This window comes from Heptranchias perlo, unplaced genomic scaffold, assembly GCF_035084215.1.
Source record: "Heptranchias perlo isolate sHepPer1 unplaced genomic scaffold, sHepPer1.hap1 HAP1_SCAFFOLD_939, whole genome shotgun sequence".
NCBI lineage: Eukaryota > Metazoa > Chordata > Chondrichthyes > Hexanchiformes > Hexanchidae > Heptranchias > Heptranchias perlo.
This window is the reverse complement of record NW_027139980.1, coordinates 1-20,789: the sequence shown is the minus strand read 5'-3', so window position 1 is coordinate 20,789 and position 20,789 is coordinate 1. Positions and strand designations below refer to the sequence as shown.

The 20,789-nt window shown below is 63.5% G+C and overlaps 1 protein-coding gene across 1 annotated transcript; it reads right to left on the bottom strand.

Annotated features, from left to right (window-relative positions):
• Positions 1–570: 570 nt before the first annotated feature.
• On the bottom strand, positions 571–20,768 carry LOC137319936 (chromodomain-helicase-DNA-binding protein 8-like). Its single transcript, XM_067981812.1, has 13 exons — positions 19,554–20,768; positions 18,410–18,772; positions 16,261–16,619; positions 12,144–12,261; positions 11,124–11,285; positions 10,127–10,195; positions 9,236–9,291; positions 8,318–8,435; positions 7,069–7,152; positions 6,090–6,227; positions 4,611–4,732; positions 782–1,053; positions 571–626 (listed from the first exon to the last, which is right to left on the bottom strand). Exons 1-13 carry the CDS (start codon positions 20,562–20,564, stop codon positions 571–573), a joined length of 2,928 nt encoding a protein of 975 aa, XP_067837913.1. The 5' UTR covers positions 20,565–20,768.
• Between the last annotated feature and the right edge of the window lie 21 nt (positions 20,769–20,789).

Genomic DNA, 20,789 nt, shown 5'->3' with positions numbered 1-20,789 from the left:
TGAGACAGCGACAGAGCGAGACAGCGACAGAGCGAGACAGCGACAGAGCGAGACAGCGACAGAGCGAGACAGCGACAGAGCGAGACAGCGACAGAGCGAGACAGCGACAGAGCGAGACAGCGACAGAGCGAGACAGAGACAGAGCGAGACAGCGACAGAGCGAGACAGCGACAGAGCGAGACAGCGACAGAGCGAGACAGCGACAGAGCGAGACAGAGACAGAGCGAGACAGAGACAGAGCGAGACAGAGACAGAGCGAGACAGAGACAGAGCGAGACAGAGACAGAGCGAGACAGAGACAGAGCGAGACAGAGACAGAGCGAGACAGAGACAGAGCGAGACAGAGACAGAGCGAGACAGAGACAGCGAGACAGAGAGAGCGAGACAGAGAGACAGAGAGACGCACCAGGGAAGGGGGGATATGAGAGCGCGAGCGAGAGACACAGACAGGCGCGCGGGGAGGAGGGGGAGCCAAGAGAGCGAGAGATAAACACACACACACCACTCCCCCCGCACAATACACACACTGCCCGTTCCTTCAATGTTCCCCCCACTGACACTTGCTCCACCTCATTCCCCAGGACCAGATCCAGCAATGCCTCCTCCCTCGTTGGGCCGGAAACGGACTGGTCAAGAAAGTTCTCCGGAACACACTTCGGGAATTCCTCCACACTCACACTCACACTCACACTCACACTCACACTCACACTCACACTCACACTCACACTCACACTCACACTCACACTCACACTCACACTCACACTCACACTCACACTCACACAGCCCCCGCCCCCGGTGTCCCTGCTGACCTGGGAGTCCCTGAAATACATCTCATACTGCTGGATCATCTGCCGGCTGGCCAGGCTGCCGTGGTAGACGATGGCGTTCATGTCTGTCCAGGTGGTGAACTCGCGCTCCCAGTTGGTGATGGTGGAGAGAGGGGCAATGACCAGGAAGGGGCCGCGGATATCTGCCGAATAGATCTCCTCCAGGAAGGTGATGGACTGGATGGTTTTACCCAGGCCCATCTCGTCGGCCAGGATACAGTTCTGTCTGTGGAGAGAGCAAGGGCACAGGTGTGGCATCAGCGCGAAGAGTCCAGACAAAACCAATTCCTGCAACAGGCACGCAGGCTCAGCGCTTCCAAAAAAGGGAATGAAAGACTCTCATGTGGCACTTTATCCAACGCCTTCTGAAGATCGACATCAGAGAAAGAAAGGAGCTGCATTTCCTGCAGTGTCTTTCACAACCTCAGGATGTCCCAAAGCGCTTCTCAGTCAAAGAAGTGTTGACAGTGTGTAATGTGGGAAAGGTGGAGATTAAATTGGCGCACAGCAAGATCCCACAAAGAGCAATGGGACGATGGCCAGATTTTCAGTTTCAGTGATGTTGGTTAGAAACATAGAAAATTTACAGCACAGAAGGCGGCCATTCGGCCCATCGTGTCCGTGCCAGCCAATAAAGAGCCCCCCAGCCTAATCCACTTTCCCGCACTCGGTCCCTATCCCTGTGGGTTTCGGCTCTTCAGGTACTTTTTAAATGAGTTGAGGGTTTCTGCCTCTCCCACCCTCTCAGGCAGTGAGTTCCAGACTCCCACCACCCTCTGGGTGAAAACATTTCTCCTCAGCTCCCCTCTAATCCTTCCACCAATCACTTTAAATCTATGCCCCCTGGTCACTGACCCCTCTGCTAAGGGAAATAGGTCCTTCCTATCCACTCTATCTAGGCCCCTCATAATTTTAGACACCTCAATTAAATCTCCCCTCAGCCTCCTCTGTTCCTAAGAAAACAACCCCAGGGGAGAGTTATAGAACAAAGAGATCTAGGAGCACAGGTTCATAGAGTTAAGAGAGAAATCAGGAGGGCAAAAAGGGGACATGAGATTGCTTTGGCAGATAAGGCAAAGGAGAATCCAAAGAGCTTCTACAAATACATAAAGGGCAAAAGAGTAACTAGGGAGAGAGTAGGGCCTCTTAAGGATCAACAAGGTCATCTCTGTGCGGAACCACAAGAGATGGGTGAGATCCTGAATGAATATTTCACATCGGTATTTACGATTGAGAAAGGCATGGATGTTAGGGAACTTGGGGAAATAAATAGTGATGTCTTGAGGAGTGTACATATTACAGAGAGGGAGGTGCTGGAAGTCTTAACGCGCATCAAGGTAGATAAATCTCCGGGACCTGATGAAATGTATCCCAGGATGTTATGGGAGGTTAGGGAGGAAATTGCGGGTCCCCTAGCAGAGATATTTGAATCATCGACAGCTACAGGTGAGGTGCGTGAAGATTGGAGGGTAGCAAATGTTGTGCCTTTGTTTAAGAAGGGCGGCAGGGAAAAGCCTGGGAACTACAGACCAGTGAGCCTGACATCTGTAGTGGGTAAGTTGTTAGAGGGTATTCTGAGAGACAGGATCTACGGGCATTTGGAGAGGCAGGGACTGATTAGGAACAGTCAGCATGGTTTTGTGAGAGGAAAATCATGTCTCACGAATTTGATTGAGTTTTTTGAAGGGGTAACCAAGAAGATAGATGAGGGCTGTGCAGTAGACGTGGTCTACATGGACTTTAGCAAAGCATTTGACAAGGTACCGCATGGTAGGTTGTTACATAAGGTTAAATCTCACGGGATCCAAGGTGAGGTAGCCAATTGGATACAAAATTGGCTTGACGACAGAAGACAGAGGGTGGTTGTAGAGGGTTGTTTTTCAAACTGGAGGCCTGTGACCAGCGGTGTGCCTCAGGGATCGGTGCTGGGTCCGCTGTTATTTGTTATTTATGTTAATGATTTGGATGAGAATTTAGGAGGCATGGTTAGTAAGTTTGCAGATGACACCAAGATTGGTGGCATTGTGGACAGTGAAGAAGGTTATCTAGGATTGCAACGGGATCTTGATAAATTGGGCCAGTGGGCCGATGAATGGCAGATGGAGTTTAATTTAGATAAATGTGAGGTGATGCATTTTGGTAGATCGAATCGGGCCAGGTCATACTCCGTTAATGGTAGGGCGTTGGGGAGAGTTATAGAACAAAGAGATCCAGGAGTACAGGTTCATAGCTCCTTGAAAGTGGAGTCACAGGTGGATAGGGTGGTGAAGAAGGCATTCGGCATGCTTGGTTTCATTGGTCAGAACATTGAATACAGGAGTTGGGATGTCTTGTTGAAGTTGTACAGGGCATTGGTGAGGCCACACTTGGAGTACTGTGTACAGTTCTGGTCACCCTATTATAGAAAGGATATTATTAAACTAGAAAGAGTGCAGAAAAGATTTACTAGGATGCTACCGGGACTTGATGGTTTGACTTATAGGGAGAGGTTAGACAGACTGGGACTTTTTTCCCTGGAGAGTAGGAGGTTTAGGGGTGATCTTATAGAAGTCTATAAAATAATGAGGGGCATAGATAAGGTCGATAGTCAAAATCTTTTCCCAAAGGTAGGGGAGTCTATAACGAGGGGGCATAGATTTAAGGTGAGAGGGGAGAGATACAAAAGGGTCCAGAGGGGCAATTTTTTCACTCAAAGGGTGGTGAGTGTCTGGAACGAGCTGCCAGAGGCAGTAGTAGAGGCGGGTACAATTTTGTCTTTTAAAAAGCATTTGGACAGTTACATGGGGAAGATGGGTATCGAGGGATATGGGCCAAGTGCAGGCAATTGGGACGAGCTTAGTGGTATAAACTGGGCGACATGGACATGTTGGGCCGAAGGGCCTGTTTCCATGTTGTAACTTCTATGATTCTATGATTCTATGATTCTATAAATAGCGCCTGTGGGATCTTTTACGTTCATCTGAGGGGGCAGACTGACCCTCCCTCAGTACTGACCCTCCGACAGTGCGGCACTCCCTCAGTACTGACCCTCCGACAGTGCTGCGCTCCCTCAGTACCGACCCTCCGACAGTGCGGCGCTCCCTCAGTACTGACCCTCCGACAGTGCGGCGCTCCCTCAGTACTGACCCTCCGACAGTGCGGCGCTCCCTCAGCACTGACCCTCCGACAGTGCGGCGCTCCCTCAGTACTGACCCTCCGACAGTGCGGCGCTCCCTCAGTACTGACCCTCCGACAGTGCGGCGCTCCCTCAGCACCGACCCTCCGACAGCGCGGCGCTCCCTCAGCACTGACCCTCCGACAGTGCGGCTCTCCCTCAGCACTACCCTGGGACTGTACCCTCAAGCCCCCAGGGTGGGACTCGAACCCACGGCCCTCAGACTCCGAGGCGAGAGTGGCACGGCTGACACCTACCATTCCACACAGGCCAGGAGGGTCCCGAGCTCCCCTCACCGCCCCACCCACCCACCCCGGAAATCGATCCAGCAGTCATCCATCCGTCAGGAGTCGGGGAATGTTTACCAGCATCCGCCAAGCTACGCCAAGTCCCGATTTAGACCCCACCCCCCCCTCAGTGGTGGTCTTGGGGGAAAAGAGGCGAGCAAATGGTTGGTCACCATCGCGCCGCAGATCCCGGGGGCGAGCAATGCCACGGGAGATCAGGCAAGATGGCGGGGGGGGGAAACGAACGCGCCACCCATTCCCCCGTTTGCGGCCCCCAGCGCAGATCTCGGGGCGGCCCTCCCTCTCTGACTCAGTGACCCCCACCCCCCCCAAGGTACCCACCTGTTGTACCAGTTGAAGAGCAGCCAGTTGACCCCCTCGAGCTGGTATTCCCTGAGCTGGTTGTTGTTTTTGTACTCCCGGAACAGTGCCAGTTTCTGCCAGGCTTTGGCCGGAGGCCGTTCCTGCGATTCGGGGGAGGAACAGAACGAGGTGAGCAACCGACAGACCGCCCAGTAATACCTCACACCCCAGACCCCCACCCACCCCGCCCCCCCCCCAGTTACACAGGAACAGGAGGAGGCCGTTCAGCCCCTCGGGCCCGCTACGCAGGAACAGGAGGAGGCCGTTCAGCCCCTCGGGCCCGCTACGCAGGAACAGGAGGAGGCCGTTCAGCCCCTCGGGCCCGTTACACAGGATCAGGAGGAGGCCGTTCAGCCCCTCGGGCTCGCTACGCAGGAACAGGAGGAGGCCGTTCAGCCCCTCGGGCCCGCTACGCAGGAACAGGAGGAGGCCGTTCAGCCCCTCGGGCCCGTTACGCAGGAACAGGAGGAGGCCGTTCAGCCCCTCGAGCCCGTTACACAGGGACAGGAGGAGGCCGTTCAGCCCCTCGAGCCCGTTACACAGGGACAGGAGGAGGCCGTTCAGCCCCTCGAGCCCGTTACACAGGGACAGGAGGAGGCCGTTCAGCCCCTCGAGCCCGTTACACAGGAACAGGAGGAGGCCGTTCAGCCCCTCGAGCCTGTGCCACCCATCAATCAGATCAGGGCTGTTCTGTATCTTATCTCCATTTCTCCGCCTTTCCTCCATTTCTCTTAATCCCCTCACCCCAACAAAAATCGATCGATCTCAGTCTTGAAACCTCCAATCGACCCCCGGCCTCCACAGCTTTTTTTGGGGGGAGAGAGTTTCAGATTCCCACTCCCCTTTGTGTGAGGAAACGCTTCCCGACATCACCCCTGAACGGCCTGGCTCTAATTTTAAGGTTCTGCCCCCTTGTTCTGGACTCTCTCCCCCCACCAGAGGAAATAGTTTCTCTCTATCGACCCCATCGAATCCTTAAACCCCTCGATTAGATCCCCCCTCAATCTTCTGCACTCGAGGGAATACAAGCCCGGTCTGTGCGACCTGTCCTCGGAATTTAATCCTTTAAGCCCCAGTATCGTTCTGGTGAATCTGCGCTGCCCCCCCTCCAAGGGCCCAATATACCCTTCCTGAGGGGGCAGTCCCCGGTACCAGGACCTCCAGTCTCAGGAATTCACCTCTAACCTTCCTGTTGCCCCTTTCACGCCCACCCCGTGCTGGGGGCAGGGTTCCACAGAACGCCCTCCTGTACCTCTGCACATGCGTCAAAAGGGGTGGGGATATTTGACTGCGGAGGGCATCGCCGCTACGGTCCATCCACTCAGGCAGTGCTCGGGGGGATGATCAGGAGCAGGAACCCCGGGTGACCTTCGCCTGCGGCCTCTCTAAAGCCGCCTGATCCAAACGTCGTGCCCGCACCGGGCTTCGAGGGAGGGGACGCAGCCCTCGGTAACTCACCACGCGGCCCAGCTTGGGCTTCCGGGCCTGCAGCCGCTCAAACTCCTCGATCTTAGCCTCGTCAACGTCCTCCTTCAACTCCCAGGTGCTGTCCTCGTAGGGCAGCGAGCACCACTTCACCAGGTAATAGAGCACAGGCTGCAGAGAGAACGCACGGTTACACACATCCGGGTCACACAGGCACTCTGCTCGCTCCCACCGTGGGGGGTGGGTGAAGAGAGACGGGCGGAGGGCCCCCCCTCCCCCCGCCTCCTCGAGAGGCGCAGCGGAACCCCGCCTTCACCAACCTCCCAGCCCCGGGACTCAGAACCGACCTGAACCACTTGTGGAGAGGTAAAAGGCGGCCATGTGGTGCACAGCAAGATCCCACAAACAGATGATGAGGTGAATGGCCCAGTTCGAGCTGTTGCTTGGTGGTGTGGGGCAGGAATGTTGGCCCAGGACACCGGGGGGAACCCCGCCTCACCCCCACCCGCCCACCCGCCTCACCCCAAAACACCCACCCTTCTTCCAATAGAGTCTACAGGATTTTTTACATCCACTTCAACAGGGGGCCCTCTGTTTAAAGTCTCATCTGAAGGACACCCAGACAGCGCGGCGCTCCCTCAGTACCGACCCTCCGACAGCGCGGCCCTCCCTCAGTACTGACCCTCCGACAGTGCGGCGCTCCCTCGGTACCGACCCTCCGACAGCGCGGCCCTCCCTCAGTACCGACCCTCCGACAGTGCGGCGCTCCCTCAGTACCGACCCTCCGACAGCGCGGCGCTCCCTCAGTACCGACCCTCCGACAGTGCGGTGCTCCCTCGGTACCGACCCTCCGACAGCGCGGCCCTCCCTCGGTACCGACCCTCCGACAGCGCGGCCCTCCCTCAGTACCGACCCTCCGACAGCGCGGCCCTCCCTCGGTACCGACCCTCCGACAGTGCGGTGCTCCCTCGGCACCGACCCTCCCCAGAATTCTCAACTTGGGTCACCTCACCTCTCCATTCTCCTTGTCCACACTGTGCGATTCCTCCAGTAGCCGATCGACCTCTGTGTAGTCCGGGTTGAATGGGTCCTCGTCCTACAGACAGAGATTGGGGTGTAAAAGAGAGGGGGTTATACGCGGAGACTCGTACCGAGGGCGGGGTGGGGGTTATACGCGGAGACTCGTACCGAGGGCGGGGTGGGGGTTATACGCGGAGACTCGTACCGAGGGCGGGGTGGGGGTTATACGCGGAGACTCGTACCGAGGGCGGGGTGGGGGTTATACGCGGAGACTCGTACCGAGGGCGGGGTGGGGGTTATACGCGGAGACTCGTACCGAGGGCGGGGTACAGGAGGGGTAACACGGAGTCCCGTACCGAGGGCGGGGTACAGGGGGGGTAACACGGAGTCTCGTACCGAGGGCGGGGTACAGGGGGGTAACACGGAGTCCCGTACCGAGGGCGGGGTACAGGGGGGGTAACACGGAGTCCCGTACCGAGGGCGGGGTACAGGGGGGGGTAACACGGAGTCCCGTACCGAGGGCGGGGTACAGGGGGGGTAACACGGAGTCCCGTACCGAGGGCGGGGTACAGGGGGGGTAACACGGAGTCCCGTACCGAGGGCGGGGTACAGGGGGGGTAACACGGAGTCCCGTACCGAGGGCGGGGTACAGGGGGGGGTAACACGGAGTCCCGTACCGAGGGCGGGGTACAGGGGGGTAACACGGAGTCCCGTACCGAGGGCGGGGTACAGGGGGGTAACACGGAGTCCCGTACCGAGGGCGGGGTACAGGGGGGGTAACACGGAGTCCCGTACCGAGGGCGGGGTACAGGGGGGTAACACGGAGTCCCGTACCGAGGGCGGGGTACAGGGGGGGTAACACGGAGTCCCGTACCGAGGGCGGGGTACAGGGGGGGTAACACGGAGTCCCGTACCGAGGGCGGGGTACAGGGGGGTAACACGGAGTCCCGTACCGAGGGCGGGGTACAGGGGGGGTAACACGGAGTCCCGTACCGAGGGCGGGGTACAGGGGGGGTAACACGGAGTCCCGTACCGAGGGCGGGGTACAGGGGGGGTAACACGGAGTCTCGTACCGAGGGCGGGGTACAGGGGGGGTAACACGGAGTCCCGTACCGAGGGCGGGGTACAGGGGGGGTAACACGGAGTCTCGTACCGAGGGCGGGGTACAGGGGGGGTAACACGGAGTCCCGTACCGAGGGCGGGGTACAGGGGGGTAACACCGACACAGGGCATCGACTCACCTCATGGAATATGTGTCTCATCTGCGCCATCTTGGCCTTGAAACGTTTGATCTTCTGGTGAATGCGCCTGTCCTTCTCGAGTTGCTGCAGAGAGGCCCACTCACAGTGCAGGTAGGAGCTGGAAGAGGAAATCACCCCAGTGAGCCTCACAGGGCCCCGGTCACACCGCACCCCCCATATCGCCCCGTGTACCTCCTCTCTCTCAAAGATCTCTCCCCTCAGTCCCATTCCCCCCATCGCCCAGTGTACCTCCTCTCTCTGAAAGATCTCTCCCCTCAGTCCCATTCCCCCCATCGCCCCCTGTACCTCCTCTCTCTGAAAGATCTCTCCCTCAGTCCCATTCCCCATTCCCATATCGCTCCCTGAACCCTCTCTCTGAAAGATCTCTCCCCTCAGTCCCATTCCCCCCATCGCCCCGTGTACCTCCTCTCTCTCAAAGATCTCTCCCCTCAGTCCCATTCCCCCCATCGCCCAGTGTACCTCCTCTCTCTGAAAGATCTCTCCCTCAGTCCCATTCCCCCCATCGCCCAGTGTACCTCCTCTCTCTCAAAGATCTCTCCCCTCAGTCCCATTCCCCCCCATCGCCCCGTGTACCTCCTCTCTCTCAAAGATCTCTCCCCTCAGTCCCATTCCCCCCATCGCCCCGTGTACCTCCTCTCTCTGAAAGATCTCTCCCTCAGTCCCATTCCCCATTCCCCCATCGCTCCCTGTACCCTCTCTCTCAGACCCTTTCCCCATTCCCCCCATCGTCCCGTGCGCTCTCTCGCTCAGTCCCTTTCCCCATTTCCCCCCATCGCCCCCCATCTCCCCTGGAACACACAGCACAGCACCTTCTGCGGGAGAAGGGATCTGATTGAACTGGGACACACTCCGTGAGCAGACTCTTTTGTACTCGTGTTTAGAAACAGTTTGACTTACTAGTTCTTGTACTTAACGTAAAACTCCTCCACATCCACATACTGCCCTGGGTACACCTGGGGAAACCAAAGGGTTAAATGGGGTTAGAGGTAACAGTGCACTCACGTGAGGGGGTGGTGGAGAGATTACGACGCAACATTGGACACCTTTGACCCACTGGCCGAAACTGAAGACATTCTCAAAACTGCACATTCCAGTCAAACGATTGAGCTCTAAGTGACCCGAGATTGCGCGGACAACGATCGGTCTGCGTGGCCTTAAAAGGGAGCGGGTCCTGCCTTTGCAGCAGAATACTACATCGAGCACATGCCCTTACAAAGCAGCCCCGTCCATCGCACCATGAGCAATGCCACGGGGGAGTTTGCTGGTAACAGGTTAGAAACAGTGTGTCTGCCGTAACCAGATGTCACACTCCAGGCGTCACACTTTCCTCTGAGACACACGCAAAACAGCTCTGCCGGCGGCTGAGTGGGGCACAGAGAGGCCGGGATTGTTCCCCTTAGAGCAGAGACGGTGAAGGAGAGATATAATAGAGGAGTTTGGATAGAGTGGATGGGGAGAAACTGCTCCCACTGGCAGAAGGGTCGGTGACACAGCGAGTTGTGACTGTCTGGAATTCACTGCCTGAAAGGGCGGTGGAAGCAGATTCAATAATAACTTTCAAAAGGGGAATCGGAGAAATACTGGAAGGGAAAAATTTACAGGGCTCTGGGGAAAGAGCAGGGGAGTGGGTCTAATTGGATAGCTCATTCAAAGAGCTGGCACAGGCCCGATGGGCCGAATGGCCTCCTTCTTTGCCCTGCAAGATTCTGCGACCCTTCCCGCTTCACCAGATGCTCCATTAACCGCCCCCCCGCAGCCCCCGAGACCGTGGAGACGACACACACCCACCTCTTTATTAACCACTCGGAATGACAGGATCTTATCCACAATCGCAGCATCCTCCTCACTGGGGTTTTCCTGTAAGACAGGATAAGACAGATCTTAACGCAGCCCTCCATCGTACGTACGCCCACACCACGCTGTGCACGACCTTAGCCGAGAGTTACCTCTCACCCTCGCGTTCAAATCCCTCCATGGCCCTCCCTATCTCTGTAACCTCCTCCAGCCCCTACGACCCTCCGAGATCTCTGCGCTCCTCCAATTCTGGCCTCTTGTCCATCCCCCCGATTCCCATCGCTCCACCATTGGCGGCCGTGCCTTCAGCTGCCTGGGCCCTGAGCTCTGGAATTCCCTCCCTAAACCTCTCCCCCTCTCTCTCCTCCTTTAAGACGCTCCTTAAAACCTCCCTCTTTGACCAAGTCACCTGTCCCGATATCTCCTCGTGTGGATCGGTGTTAAATTTTGTTTGATAATCGCTCCTGTGAAGCACCCTGGGACGTTTTACTACGTTAAAGGCACTGGAGAAAGGGAGGGACTGAGCAGGAAGGCTCAGCCCAAGCACTGGAGAAACCACCTCGCCCTTGGTATGGTCCAGTCCTCGTTCAGGGGGGTGGTCTGACCTGTGGGACGAGATGTTTAAAAATCTCCCATCCTGGGACGTCCACTCCTGTGTCCGAGTCCCTGAACCAAGCCCCTGAGAAACCCCTAGAGGTCAGGAGTCCGCCTGCCCCGTGAGGAGTGTACAGGGGCAAGTGGGCCGAGCCCTGGGAACAAACTACCCACGAGGGCATTGGATGTTGGGGGCACCAGGGGCCAAATGGGGAAAATTCCCACACCCCTCCCAACACACCGCCCCCACCCAGGGCCCCATCAGGTGAGCGAGGCCAGGCTGGTAAGTCAGTAACAGGGACCTGGGGAACCTTCGCACTGCTCCTGTCCCCCACCTTGAAGGGTATAGCGCGCCCACCCACCCACCCACCCTCACAGGCCAAGAGGTACCACTCACCACGAACAGCTGCATGGTCTGCAGGCTGACGTCTGCATCGACAATGGGTGGGATTTTCACAGGGCCTGTAACATCCACCTCTTCATCCTCGTCATCCGTAATCTTCAGGTCCAGGTCCTCCGTGTACTTCTTCCTCTTCACTTGTCTGTTGGAGCGCCTCTTCTGGAACAAAGAGAGAGATGAAACGGGGGGGGCCCCGAGGCGGGGGGCCGGGGGCGCCCGAGGCGGGGGGCGGGGGGGCGCCCGAGGCGGGGGGCGGGGGGCGCCCGAGGCGGGGGGCGGGGGGCGCCCGAGGCGGGGGGCGGGGGGCGCCCGAGGCGGGGGGCGGGGGGCGCCCGAGGCGGGGGGCGGGGGGCGCCCGAGGCGGGGGGCGGGGGGCGCCCGAGGCGGGGGGGCGGGGGGCGCCCGAGGCGGGGGGCGGGGGGCGCCCGAGGCGGGGGGCGGGGGGCGCCCGAGGCGGGGGGCGGGGGGCGCCCGAGGCGGGGGGCGGGGGGGCGCCCGAGGCGGGGGGCGGGGGGCGCCCGAGGCGGGGGGCGGGGGGCGCCCGAGGCGGGGGCCGGGGGGCCCGAGGCGGGGGGCCGGGGGGCCCGAGGCGGGGGGCCGGGGGGCCCGAGGCGGGGGGCCGGGGGGCCCGAGGCGGGGGGCCGGGGGGCCCGAGGCGGGGGGCCGGGGGGCCCGAGGCGGGGGGCCGGGGGGCCCGAGGCGGGGGGCCGGGGGGCCCGAGGCGGGGGGCCGGGGGGCCCGAGGCGGGGGGGCCGGGGGGCCCGAGGCGGGGGGCCGGGGGGCCCGAGGCGGGGGGGCCCGAGGCGGGGGGCCCGAGGCGGGGGGGCCCGAGGCGGGGGGCCCGAGGCGGGGGGGCTGGGGGGCCCGAGGCGGGCGGGGGGCCGGGGAGAGAGGGCCGGGGGGGCCCCCGAGGCGGGGAGGGAGGGCGAGCCGTGTTCGAGTTACATGTGGGTCCCTCCCCTGTGACGTGTTACACTGACTCTCGCCCCATCGCTGTGAAGACACTTCCTCACCCACCTGAGTAGCGGAATCGTCGTCCTCCTTGGACGAGTGTGTTGGGGAACGCTCCACGTCCGAATTCTCCTCCGACGATCCCATCTTTTTCCTCTTCTTCCCGATGACGGGAGTGATCGTGCTGCACAAGACACGGAAACAATTCAGGGAAAAGGTGCCTCAGTCTCGGCTCCCCTCCCGAAATCCCTCCGCCTCATCAACCCCAGCTCGTCACACCTCCTCCATGTCTGCGCTGCCGGAGGCCCGAGACGGCAGATTCCCACAGGGCCGGGCGCAACTGGAGTTATCGTGGGAGAGACAGGGGACTGGCTGGAGGATGGGCACCCCCACTCCCCGGACAACAGGGAGCGGGGAGCGGGGCGAGGGCGGGGAGGAGGGGGAGCGGGGCGAGGGCGGGGAGGAGGGGGAGCGGGGCGAGGGCGGGGAGGAGGGGGAGCGGGGCGAGGGCGGGGAGGAGGGGGAGCGGGGCGAGGGCGGGGAGGAGGGGGGAGCGGGGCGAGGGCGGGGAGGAGGGGGAGCGGGGCGAGGGCGGGGAGGAGGGGGAGCGGGGCGAGGGCGGGGAGGAGGGGGAGCGGGGCGAGGGCGGGGAGGAGGGGGAGCGGGGCGAGGGCGGGGAGGAGGGGGAGCGGGGCGAGGGCGGGGAGGAGGGGGAGCGGGGCGAGGGCGGGGAGGAGGGGGAGCGGGGCGAGGGCGGGGAGGAGGGGGAGCGGGGCGAGGGCGGGGAGGAGGGGGAGCGGGGCGAGGGCGGGGAGGAGGGGGAGCGGGGCGAGGGCGGGGAGGAGGGGGGAGCGGGGCGAGGGCGGGGAGGAGGGGGAGCGGGGCGAGGGCGGGGAGGAGGGGGAGCGGGGCGAGGGCGGGGAGGAGGGGGAGCGGGGCGAGGGCGGGGAGGAGGGGGAGCGGGGCGAGGGCGGGGAGGAGGGGGAGCGGGGCGAGGGCGGGGAGGAGGGGGAGCGGGGCGAGGGCGGGGAGGAGGGGGAGCGGGGCGAGGGCGGGGAGGAGGGGGAGCGGGGCGAGGGCGGGGAGGAGGGGGAGCGGGGCGAGGGCGGGGAGGAGGGGGAGCGGGGCGAGGGCGGGGAGGAGGGGGAGCGGGGCGAGGGCGGGGAGGAGGGGGAGCGGGGCGAGGGCGGGGAGGAGGGGGAGCGGGGCGAGGGCGGGGAGGAGGGGGAGCGGGGCGAGGGCGGGGAGGAGGGGGAGCGGGGCGAGGGCGGGGAGGAGGGGGAGCGGGGCGAGGGCGGGGAGGAGGGGGAGCGGGGCGAGGGCGGGGAGGAGGGGGAGCGGGGCGAGGGCGGGGAGGAGGGGGAGCGGGGCGAGGGCGGGGAGGAGGGGGAGCGGGGCGAGGGCGGGGAGGAGGGGGAGCGGGGCGAGGGCGGGGAGGAGGGGGAGCGGGGCGAGGGCGGGGAGGAGGGGGAGCGGGGCGAGGGCGGGGAGGAGGGGGAGCGGGGCGAGGGCGGGGAGGAGGGGGAGCGGGGCGAGGGCGGGGAGGAGGGGGAGCGGGGCGAGGGCGGGGAGGAGGGGGAGCGGGGCGAGGGCGGGGAGGAGGGGGAGCGGGGCGAGGGCGGGGAGGAGGGGGAGCGGGGCGAGGGCGGGGAGGAGGGGGAGCGGGGCGAGGGCGGGGAGGAGGGGGAGCGGGGCGAGGGCGGGGAGGAGGGGGAGCGGGGCGAGGGCGGGGAGGAGGGGGAGCGGGGCGAGGGCGGGGAGGAGGGGGAGCGGGGCGAGGGCGGGGAGGAGGGGGAGCGGGGCGAGGGCGGGGAGGAGGGGGAGCGGGGCGAGGGCGGGGAGGAGGGGGAGCGGGGCGAGGGCGGGGAGGAGGGGGAGCGGGGCGAGGGCGGGGAGGAGGGGGAGCGGGGCGAGGGCGGGGAGCGGGGCGGGGAGGAGGGGGAGCGGGGCGAGGAGGAGGGGGAGCGGGGCGAGGAGGAGGGGGAGCGGGGCGAGGAGGAGGGGGAGCGGGGCGAGGGCGGGGAGGAGGGGGAGCGGGGCGAGGGCGGGGAGGAGGGGGAGCGGGGCGAGGGCGGGGAGGAGGGGGAGCGGGGCGAGGGCGGGGAGGGCGGGGATGACGGGGCGAGGGCGGGGAGGAGGGGGAGCGGGGCGAGGGCGGGGAGGAGGGGGAGCGGGGCGAGGGCGGGGGAGGAGGGGGGAGCGGGGCGAGGGCGGGGAGGAGGGGGAGCGGGGCGAGGGCGGGGAGGAGGGGGAGCGGGGCGAGGGCGGGGAGGAGGGGGAGCGGGGCGAGGGCGGGGAGGAGGGGGAGCGGGGCGAGGGCGGGGAGGAGGGGGAGCGGGGCGAGGGCGGGGAGGAGGGGGAGCGGGGCGAGGGCGGGGAGGAGGGGGAGCGGGGCGAGGGCGGGGAGGAGGGGGAGCGGGGCGAGGGCGGGGAGGAGGGGGAGCGGGGCGAGGGCGGGGAGGAGGGGGAGCGGGGCGAGGGCGGGGAGGAGGGGGAGCGGGGCGAGGGCGGGGAGGAGGGGGAGCGGGGCGAGGGCGGGGAGGAGGGGGAGCGGGGCGAGGGCGGGGAGGAGGGGGAGCGGGGCGAGGGCGGGGAGGAGGGGGAGCGGGGCGAGGGCGGGGAGGAGGGGGAGCGGGGCGAGGGCGGGGAGGAGGGGGAGCGGGGCGAGGGCGGGGAGGAGGGGGAGCGGGGCGAGGGCGGGGAGGAGGGGGAGCGGGGCGAGGGCGGGGAGGAGGGGGAGCGGGGCGAGGGCGGGGAGGAGGGGGAGCGGGGCGAGGGCGGGGAGGAGGGGGAGCGGGGCGAGGGCGGGGAGGAGGGGGAGCGGGGCGAGGGCGGGGAGGAGGGGGAGCGGGGCGAGGGCGGGGAGGAGGGGGAGCGGGGCGAGGGCGGGGAGGAGGGGGAGCGGGGCGAGGGCGGGGAGGAGGGGGAGCGGGGCGAGGGCGGGGAGGAGGGGGAGCGGGGCGAGGGCGGGGAGGAGGGGGAGCGGGGCGAGGGCGGGGAGGAGGGGGAGCGGGGCGAGGGCGGGGAGGAGGGGGAGCGGGGCGAGGGCGGGGAGGAGGGGGAGCGGGGCGAGGGCGGGGAGGAGGGGGAGCGGGGCGAGGGCGGGGAGGGCGGGGATGACGGGGCGAGGTCGGGGAGGAGGGGGAGCGGGGCGAGGGCGGGGAGGAGGGGGAGCGGGGCGAGGGCGGGGAGGAGGGGGAGCGGGGCGAGGGCGGGGAGGAGGGGGAGCGGGGCGAGGGCGGGGAGGAGGGGGAGCGGGGCGAGGGCGGGGAGGAGGGGGAGCGGGGCGAGGGCGGGGAGGAGGGGGAGCGGGGCGAGGGCGGGGAGGAGGGGGAGCGGGGCGAGGGCGGGGAGGAGGGGGAGCGGGGCGAGGGCGGGGAGGAGGGGGAGCGGGGCGAGGGCGGGGAGGAGGGGGAGCGGGGCGAGGGCGGGGAGGAGGGGGAGCGGGGCGAGGGCGGGGAGGAGGGGGAGCGGGGCGAGGGCGGGGAGGAGGGGGAGCGGGGCGAGGGCGGGGAGGAGGGGGAGCGGGGCGAGGGCGGGGAGGAGGGGGAGCGGGGCGAGGGCGGGGAGGAGGGGGAGCGGGGCGAGGGCGGGGAGGAGGGGGAGCGGGGCGAGGGCGGGGAGGAGGGGGAGCGGGGCGAGGGCGGGGAGGAGGGGGAGCGGGGCGAGGGCGTGGAGGGCGGGGAGCGGGGCGAGGGCGGGGAGGGCGGGGATGACGGGGCGAGGTCGGGGAGGAGGGGGAGCGGGGCGAGGGCGGGGAGGAGGGGGAGCGGGGGAGCGGGGCGAGGGCGGGGAGGGCGGGGATGACGGGGAGGGGGAGGGGGAGGGGGAGCGGGGAGGGCGGGGATGACGGGGCGAGGGCGGGGAGGAGGGGGAGCGGGGCGAGGGCGGGGAGGAGGGGGAGCGGGGCGAGGGCGGGGAGGAGGGGGAGCGGGGCGAGGGCGGGGAGGAGGGGGAGCGGGGCGAGGGCGGGGAGGAGGGGGAGCGGGGCGAGGGCGGGGAGGAGGGGGAGCGGGGCGAGGGCGGGGAGGAGGGGGAGCGGGGCGAGGGCGGGGAGGAGGGGGAGCGGGGCGAGGGCGGGGAGGAGGGGGAGCGGGGCGAGGGCGGGGAGGAGGGGGAGGGGGAGGGGGAGGCGAGGGGAGTATTGGCCATGTTACCGGTGATCCGCACTGCGCTCTCTTACCTCGGTTTGGACTTGCCCTTGCTTTTGACGGAGGCCGAGCCGGTCTTGGACGAGGAGCTGGCGGATTTGACCCTCTTGCCCCCCTCGCCCTCCTTGGGGCGCGAGCTGCTCTTTTTCTTCTTGCGCTGCTCCTCCCCCGCGACCCCCCCGGCCCGGCCGGTCAGCTCGTTGTGGGCCAGGACCCGTGGAATGTTCTGCTCCCCCCGAGCCTTGGCCCGGGCAATGGCCTCTGCCACGATACGGTTGGCCTTCTCCTGCTTCTTCTGGTGCTCCAGCTTCCGTTGGTGCTCATTGGGCAGGCCTGTCACCTGGGCCGTCACCACTGATAGGGTGGGGCCCGAGCCCTGGGACGGCACTGGCTACACATCAAAGTAACAAGGTATTAACAGCGAGTTACAGACTGGAATCTAATCGAGGGGTTCGGGGGGTTTATATATAGAATAACAGATACCCGGGGGTGAGTTACAGACTGGAATCTAATCGAGGGGTTCGGGGGGTTTATATACAGAATAACAGATACCCGGGAGTGAGTTACAGACTGGAATCTAATCGAGGGGTTCGGGGGGTTTATATATAGAATAACAGATACCCGGGAGTGAGTTACAGACTGGAATCTAATCGAGGGGTTCGGGGGGTTTATATATAGAATAACAGATACCCGGGAGTGAGTTACAGACTGGAATCGAATCGAGGGGTTCGGGGGGTTTATATATAGAATAACAGATACCCGGGAGTGAGTTACAGACTGGAATCTAATCGAGGGGTTCGGGGGGGTTTATATATAGAATAACAGATACCCGGGAGTGAGTTACAGGCTGGAATCTAATCGAGGGGTTCGGGAGGTTTATATATAGAATAACAGATACCCGGGGGTGAGTTACAGACTGGAATCTAATCGAGGGGTTCGGGGGGTTTATATATAGAATAACAGATACCCGGGAGTGAGTTACAGACTGGAATCTAATCGAGGGGTTCGGGGGGTTTATATATAGAATAACAGATACCCGGGAGTGAGTTACAGACTGGAATCTAATCGAGGGGTTCGGGGGGGTTTATATATAGAATAACAGATACCCGGGAGTGAGTTACAGACTGGAATCTAATCGAGGGGTTCGGAGGGGTTTATATATAGAATAACAGATACCCGGGAGTGAGTTACAGGCTGGAATCTAATCGAGGGGTTCGGGGGGTTTATATATAGAATAACAGATACCCGGGGGTGAGTTACAGACTGGAATCTAATCGAGCGGTTCGGGGGGTTTATGTATAGAATAACAGATACCCGGGGGTGAGTTACAGACTGGAATCTAATCGAGCGGTTTGGGGGGTTTATGTATAGAATAACAGATACCCGGGGGTGAGTTGCAGACTGGAATCTAATCGAGGGGTTCGGGGGGGTTTATATATAGAATAACAGATACCCGGGAGTGAGTTACAGACTGGAATCTAATCGAGGGGTTCGGAGGGGTTTATATATAGAATAACAGATACCCGGGAGTGAGTTACAGGCTGGAATCTAATCGAGGGGTTCGGGGGGTTTATATATAGAATAACAGATACCCGGGGGTGAGTTACAGACTGGAATCTAATCGAGCGGTTCGGGGGGTTTATGTATAGAATAACAGATACCCGGGGGTGAGTTACAGACTGGAATCTAATCGAGCGGTTCGGGGGGTTTATATATAGAATAACAGATACCCGGGAGTGAGTTACAGACTGGAATCTAATCGAGGGGTTCGGGGGGTTTATATATAGAATAACAGATACCCGGGGGTGAGTTACAGACTGGAATCTAATCGAGGGGTTCGGGGGTTTATATATAGAATAACAGATACCCGGGAGTGAGTTACAGACTGGAATCTAATCGAGGGGTTCGGGGGGGTTTATATATAGAATAACAGATACCCGGGAGTGAGTTACAGACTGGAATCTAATCGAGGGGTTCGGGGGGTTTATATATAGAATAACAGATACCCGGGAGTGAGTTACAGACTGGAATCTAATCGAGGGGTTCGGGGGGTTTATATATAGAATAACAGATACCCGGGAGTGAGTTACAGACTGGAATCTATGGGGACCAAACCCCTCCCCACCCATTTTATGCAGATGCCCACCCCCGCGGACCCCCACCCCCACATCCCCCCATTACCTGCTGCAGCGTGACCTGTAGGGGGACTGTCAGACGCTGCGGTTGCTGCTGGCGGACTCCCTGGGCCTGAGTGACGATCTGGGCCGGGACGGACTGCAGTTGCTGACTGGCCGACACCGTTACCGGCTGCTGCAGGATCATCTGGCAGGGCTGCAGCTTCTGCTGGGGGTTCTGCAGCTGCAGCTGGATGGTCACCACCTTCCCCGGCTGGCCTTTGCCACCCTGTCCGTGGGCCAGGGCTGTGATCTGCTGGCCCTGGATCAGGATCTTGCCGGGGAGAGTCCTCATCATCACATGGCGTTGAGCCGACTGGTTCGAACCCGGTGGCTGCTGCAGAACCAGCGTGATCCGCTTCGGGTCAGTCTGGAGGGGAGGGAGAGGCAGCAACATGAGGCAGTGTAGAGGGAGCTTTACTCTGTATCTAACCCTGTACCTGACCCTGGGAGTGTTTGATGGGACAGTGTAGAGGGAGCTTTACTCTGTATCTAACCCTGTACCTGCCCTGGGAGTGCTGATGGGACAGTGTAGAGGGAGCTTTACTCTGTATCTAACCCTGTACCTGACCCTGGGAGTGTTTGATGGGACAGTGTAGAGGGAGCTTTACTCTGTATCTAACCCTGTACCTGACCCTGGGAGTGTTTGATGGGACAGTGTAGAGGGAGCTTTACTCTGTATCTAACCCTGTACCTGACCCTGGGAGTGTTTGATGGGACAGTGTAGAGGGAGCTTTACTCTGTATCTAACCCTGTACCTGCCCTGGGAGTGTTTGATGGGACAGTGTAGAGGGAGCTTTACTCTGTATCTAACCCTGTACCTGACCCTGGGAGTGTTTGATGGGACAGTGTAGAGGGAGCTTTACTCTGTATCTAACCCTGTACCTGACCCTGGGAGTGTTTGATGGGACAGTGTAGAGGGAGCTTTACTCTGTATCTAACCCTGTACCTGCCCTGGGAGTGTTTGATGGGACAGTGTAGAGGGAGCTTTACTCTGTATCCAACCCTGTACCTGACCCTGGGAGTGTTTGATGGGACAGTGTAGAGGGAGCTTTACTCTGTATCTAACCCTGTACCTGACCCTGGGAGTGTTTGACGGGACAGTGTGGAGGGAGCTTTACTCTGAGTCCCCACCCCGGTGCAGTCCTTACCTGAGAAGCCGGCGAGGGTGCGATGCTCACGTTGGGCTTGACGTTGGACAGCGTGGCCGGGGTGAAGCTGCCCTGGGTGGGCTGGGCTGTCACAGGCTGGAGCAGCACTTGATTGAGCTGGGGACCGTTAGACTGGGGCGCCTGGCCCTGGCCCTGGCCCTGGCCGGTGTTGGCGGCGGTGGCGGTGCTGGTGAAGACAGCATTACCCGAGATGTACGAGACCCCCTGGGTGCTGGACAGCACTGCCCCTGGGGGCACCACCACCCCTCCGTTGGGCACAGGCTGGCCGGGCAGAGAGTAGCGGAGGTTGTACTGGGCAGGGGACGAGCCCTGACCCCCGGGAACGATCCCAGGGGCAAACCCCTGGACTGGGCCTGGTGCCTCTGGGGGAGCGGAAGGGGGAGGAGGGGGAGGAGGAGGAGGAGGAGGAGGAGGAGGGGGAGGAGGGGGAGGAGCGGGAGCAGGAGCGGGGGCCTTGCTGATGGCAGCGGGGGGCGGTTGCTGGGTGGCGAGCCCCGGGGCTGAGCCGTGAGCCCCCATGAAAGGGTTCCCCTGACTCAAGGCCTCCCGGGCCTGGGAGAAGTGGTCGAGGGCGGGTTGGCTGGTGGGGGCTGGAGGTGCTGGCTGGGCAGGGGGGAGCTGCTGGCTCTGGCTCTGGCTCTGAGTCAAGGCGTAGTCGTGGTGGGCCAGGTACTCCGTCTCTTGGCCCGGGGTCCCGCGGCCCGGCTCGGGGGCGAAGGCAGAGGCTGGCTGTGCCCACAGGGGGCCCTGGTCCTCATAGCTCTGGCCCAGCGGTCCCGGTTTCAGGGCGGGGAAGATGGCATAGGGTGCGTGATGGTGCTGGCCCAGCCCCTCGAAGGGGTGCCCCTTGGCCAGCTCAGGGGCGGGCTCCAGCGGCTCAAAGCCATCGCCCAGGTCCAGCTCGTCGGCGATCGAGCCAGCGGTCAGCGAGTCCAGCCCCTCGGCAAAGAGGCCGGGGTCGTCGAACAGGTCCATGATGGGGTCCGCCATGGCCACTTAGCGCTCTCCGCGACACCGGGTCGCTCGGTCCTGTTCGCTCGGGAGGGAGGGGTGGGGGGAAGGGGAGGGAGGGGGAAGGGAAGGGTGGGGGTGGAGTCACTCCTCGCACATCTTCGTCCCGCAGACACTCTCTCTCGGTGAGGAACAAATCAGGCAGGTACTGGGTTCTCATCAGCTGCACTCAACACTCGGAGTAACTGCTGCGGAAAAGGAGAA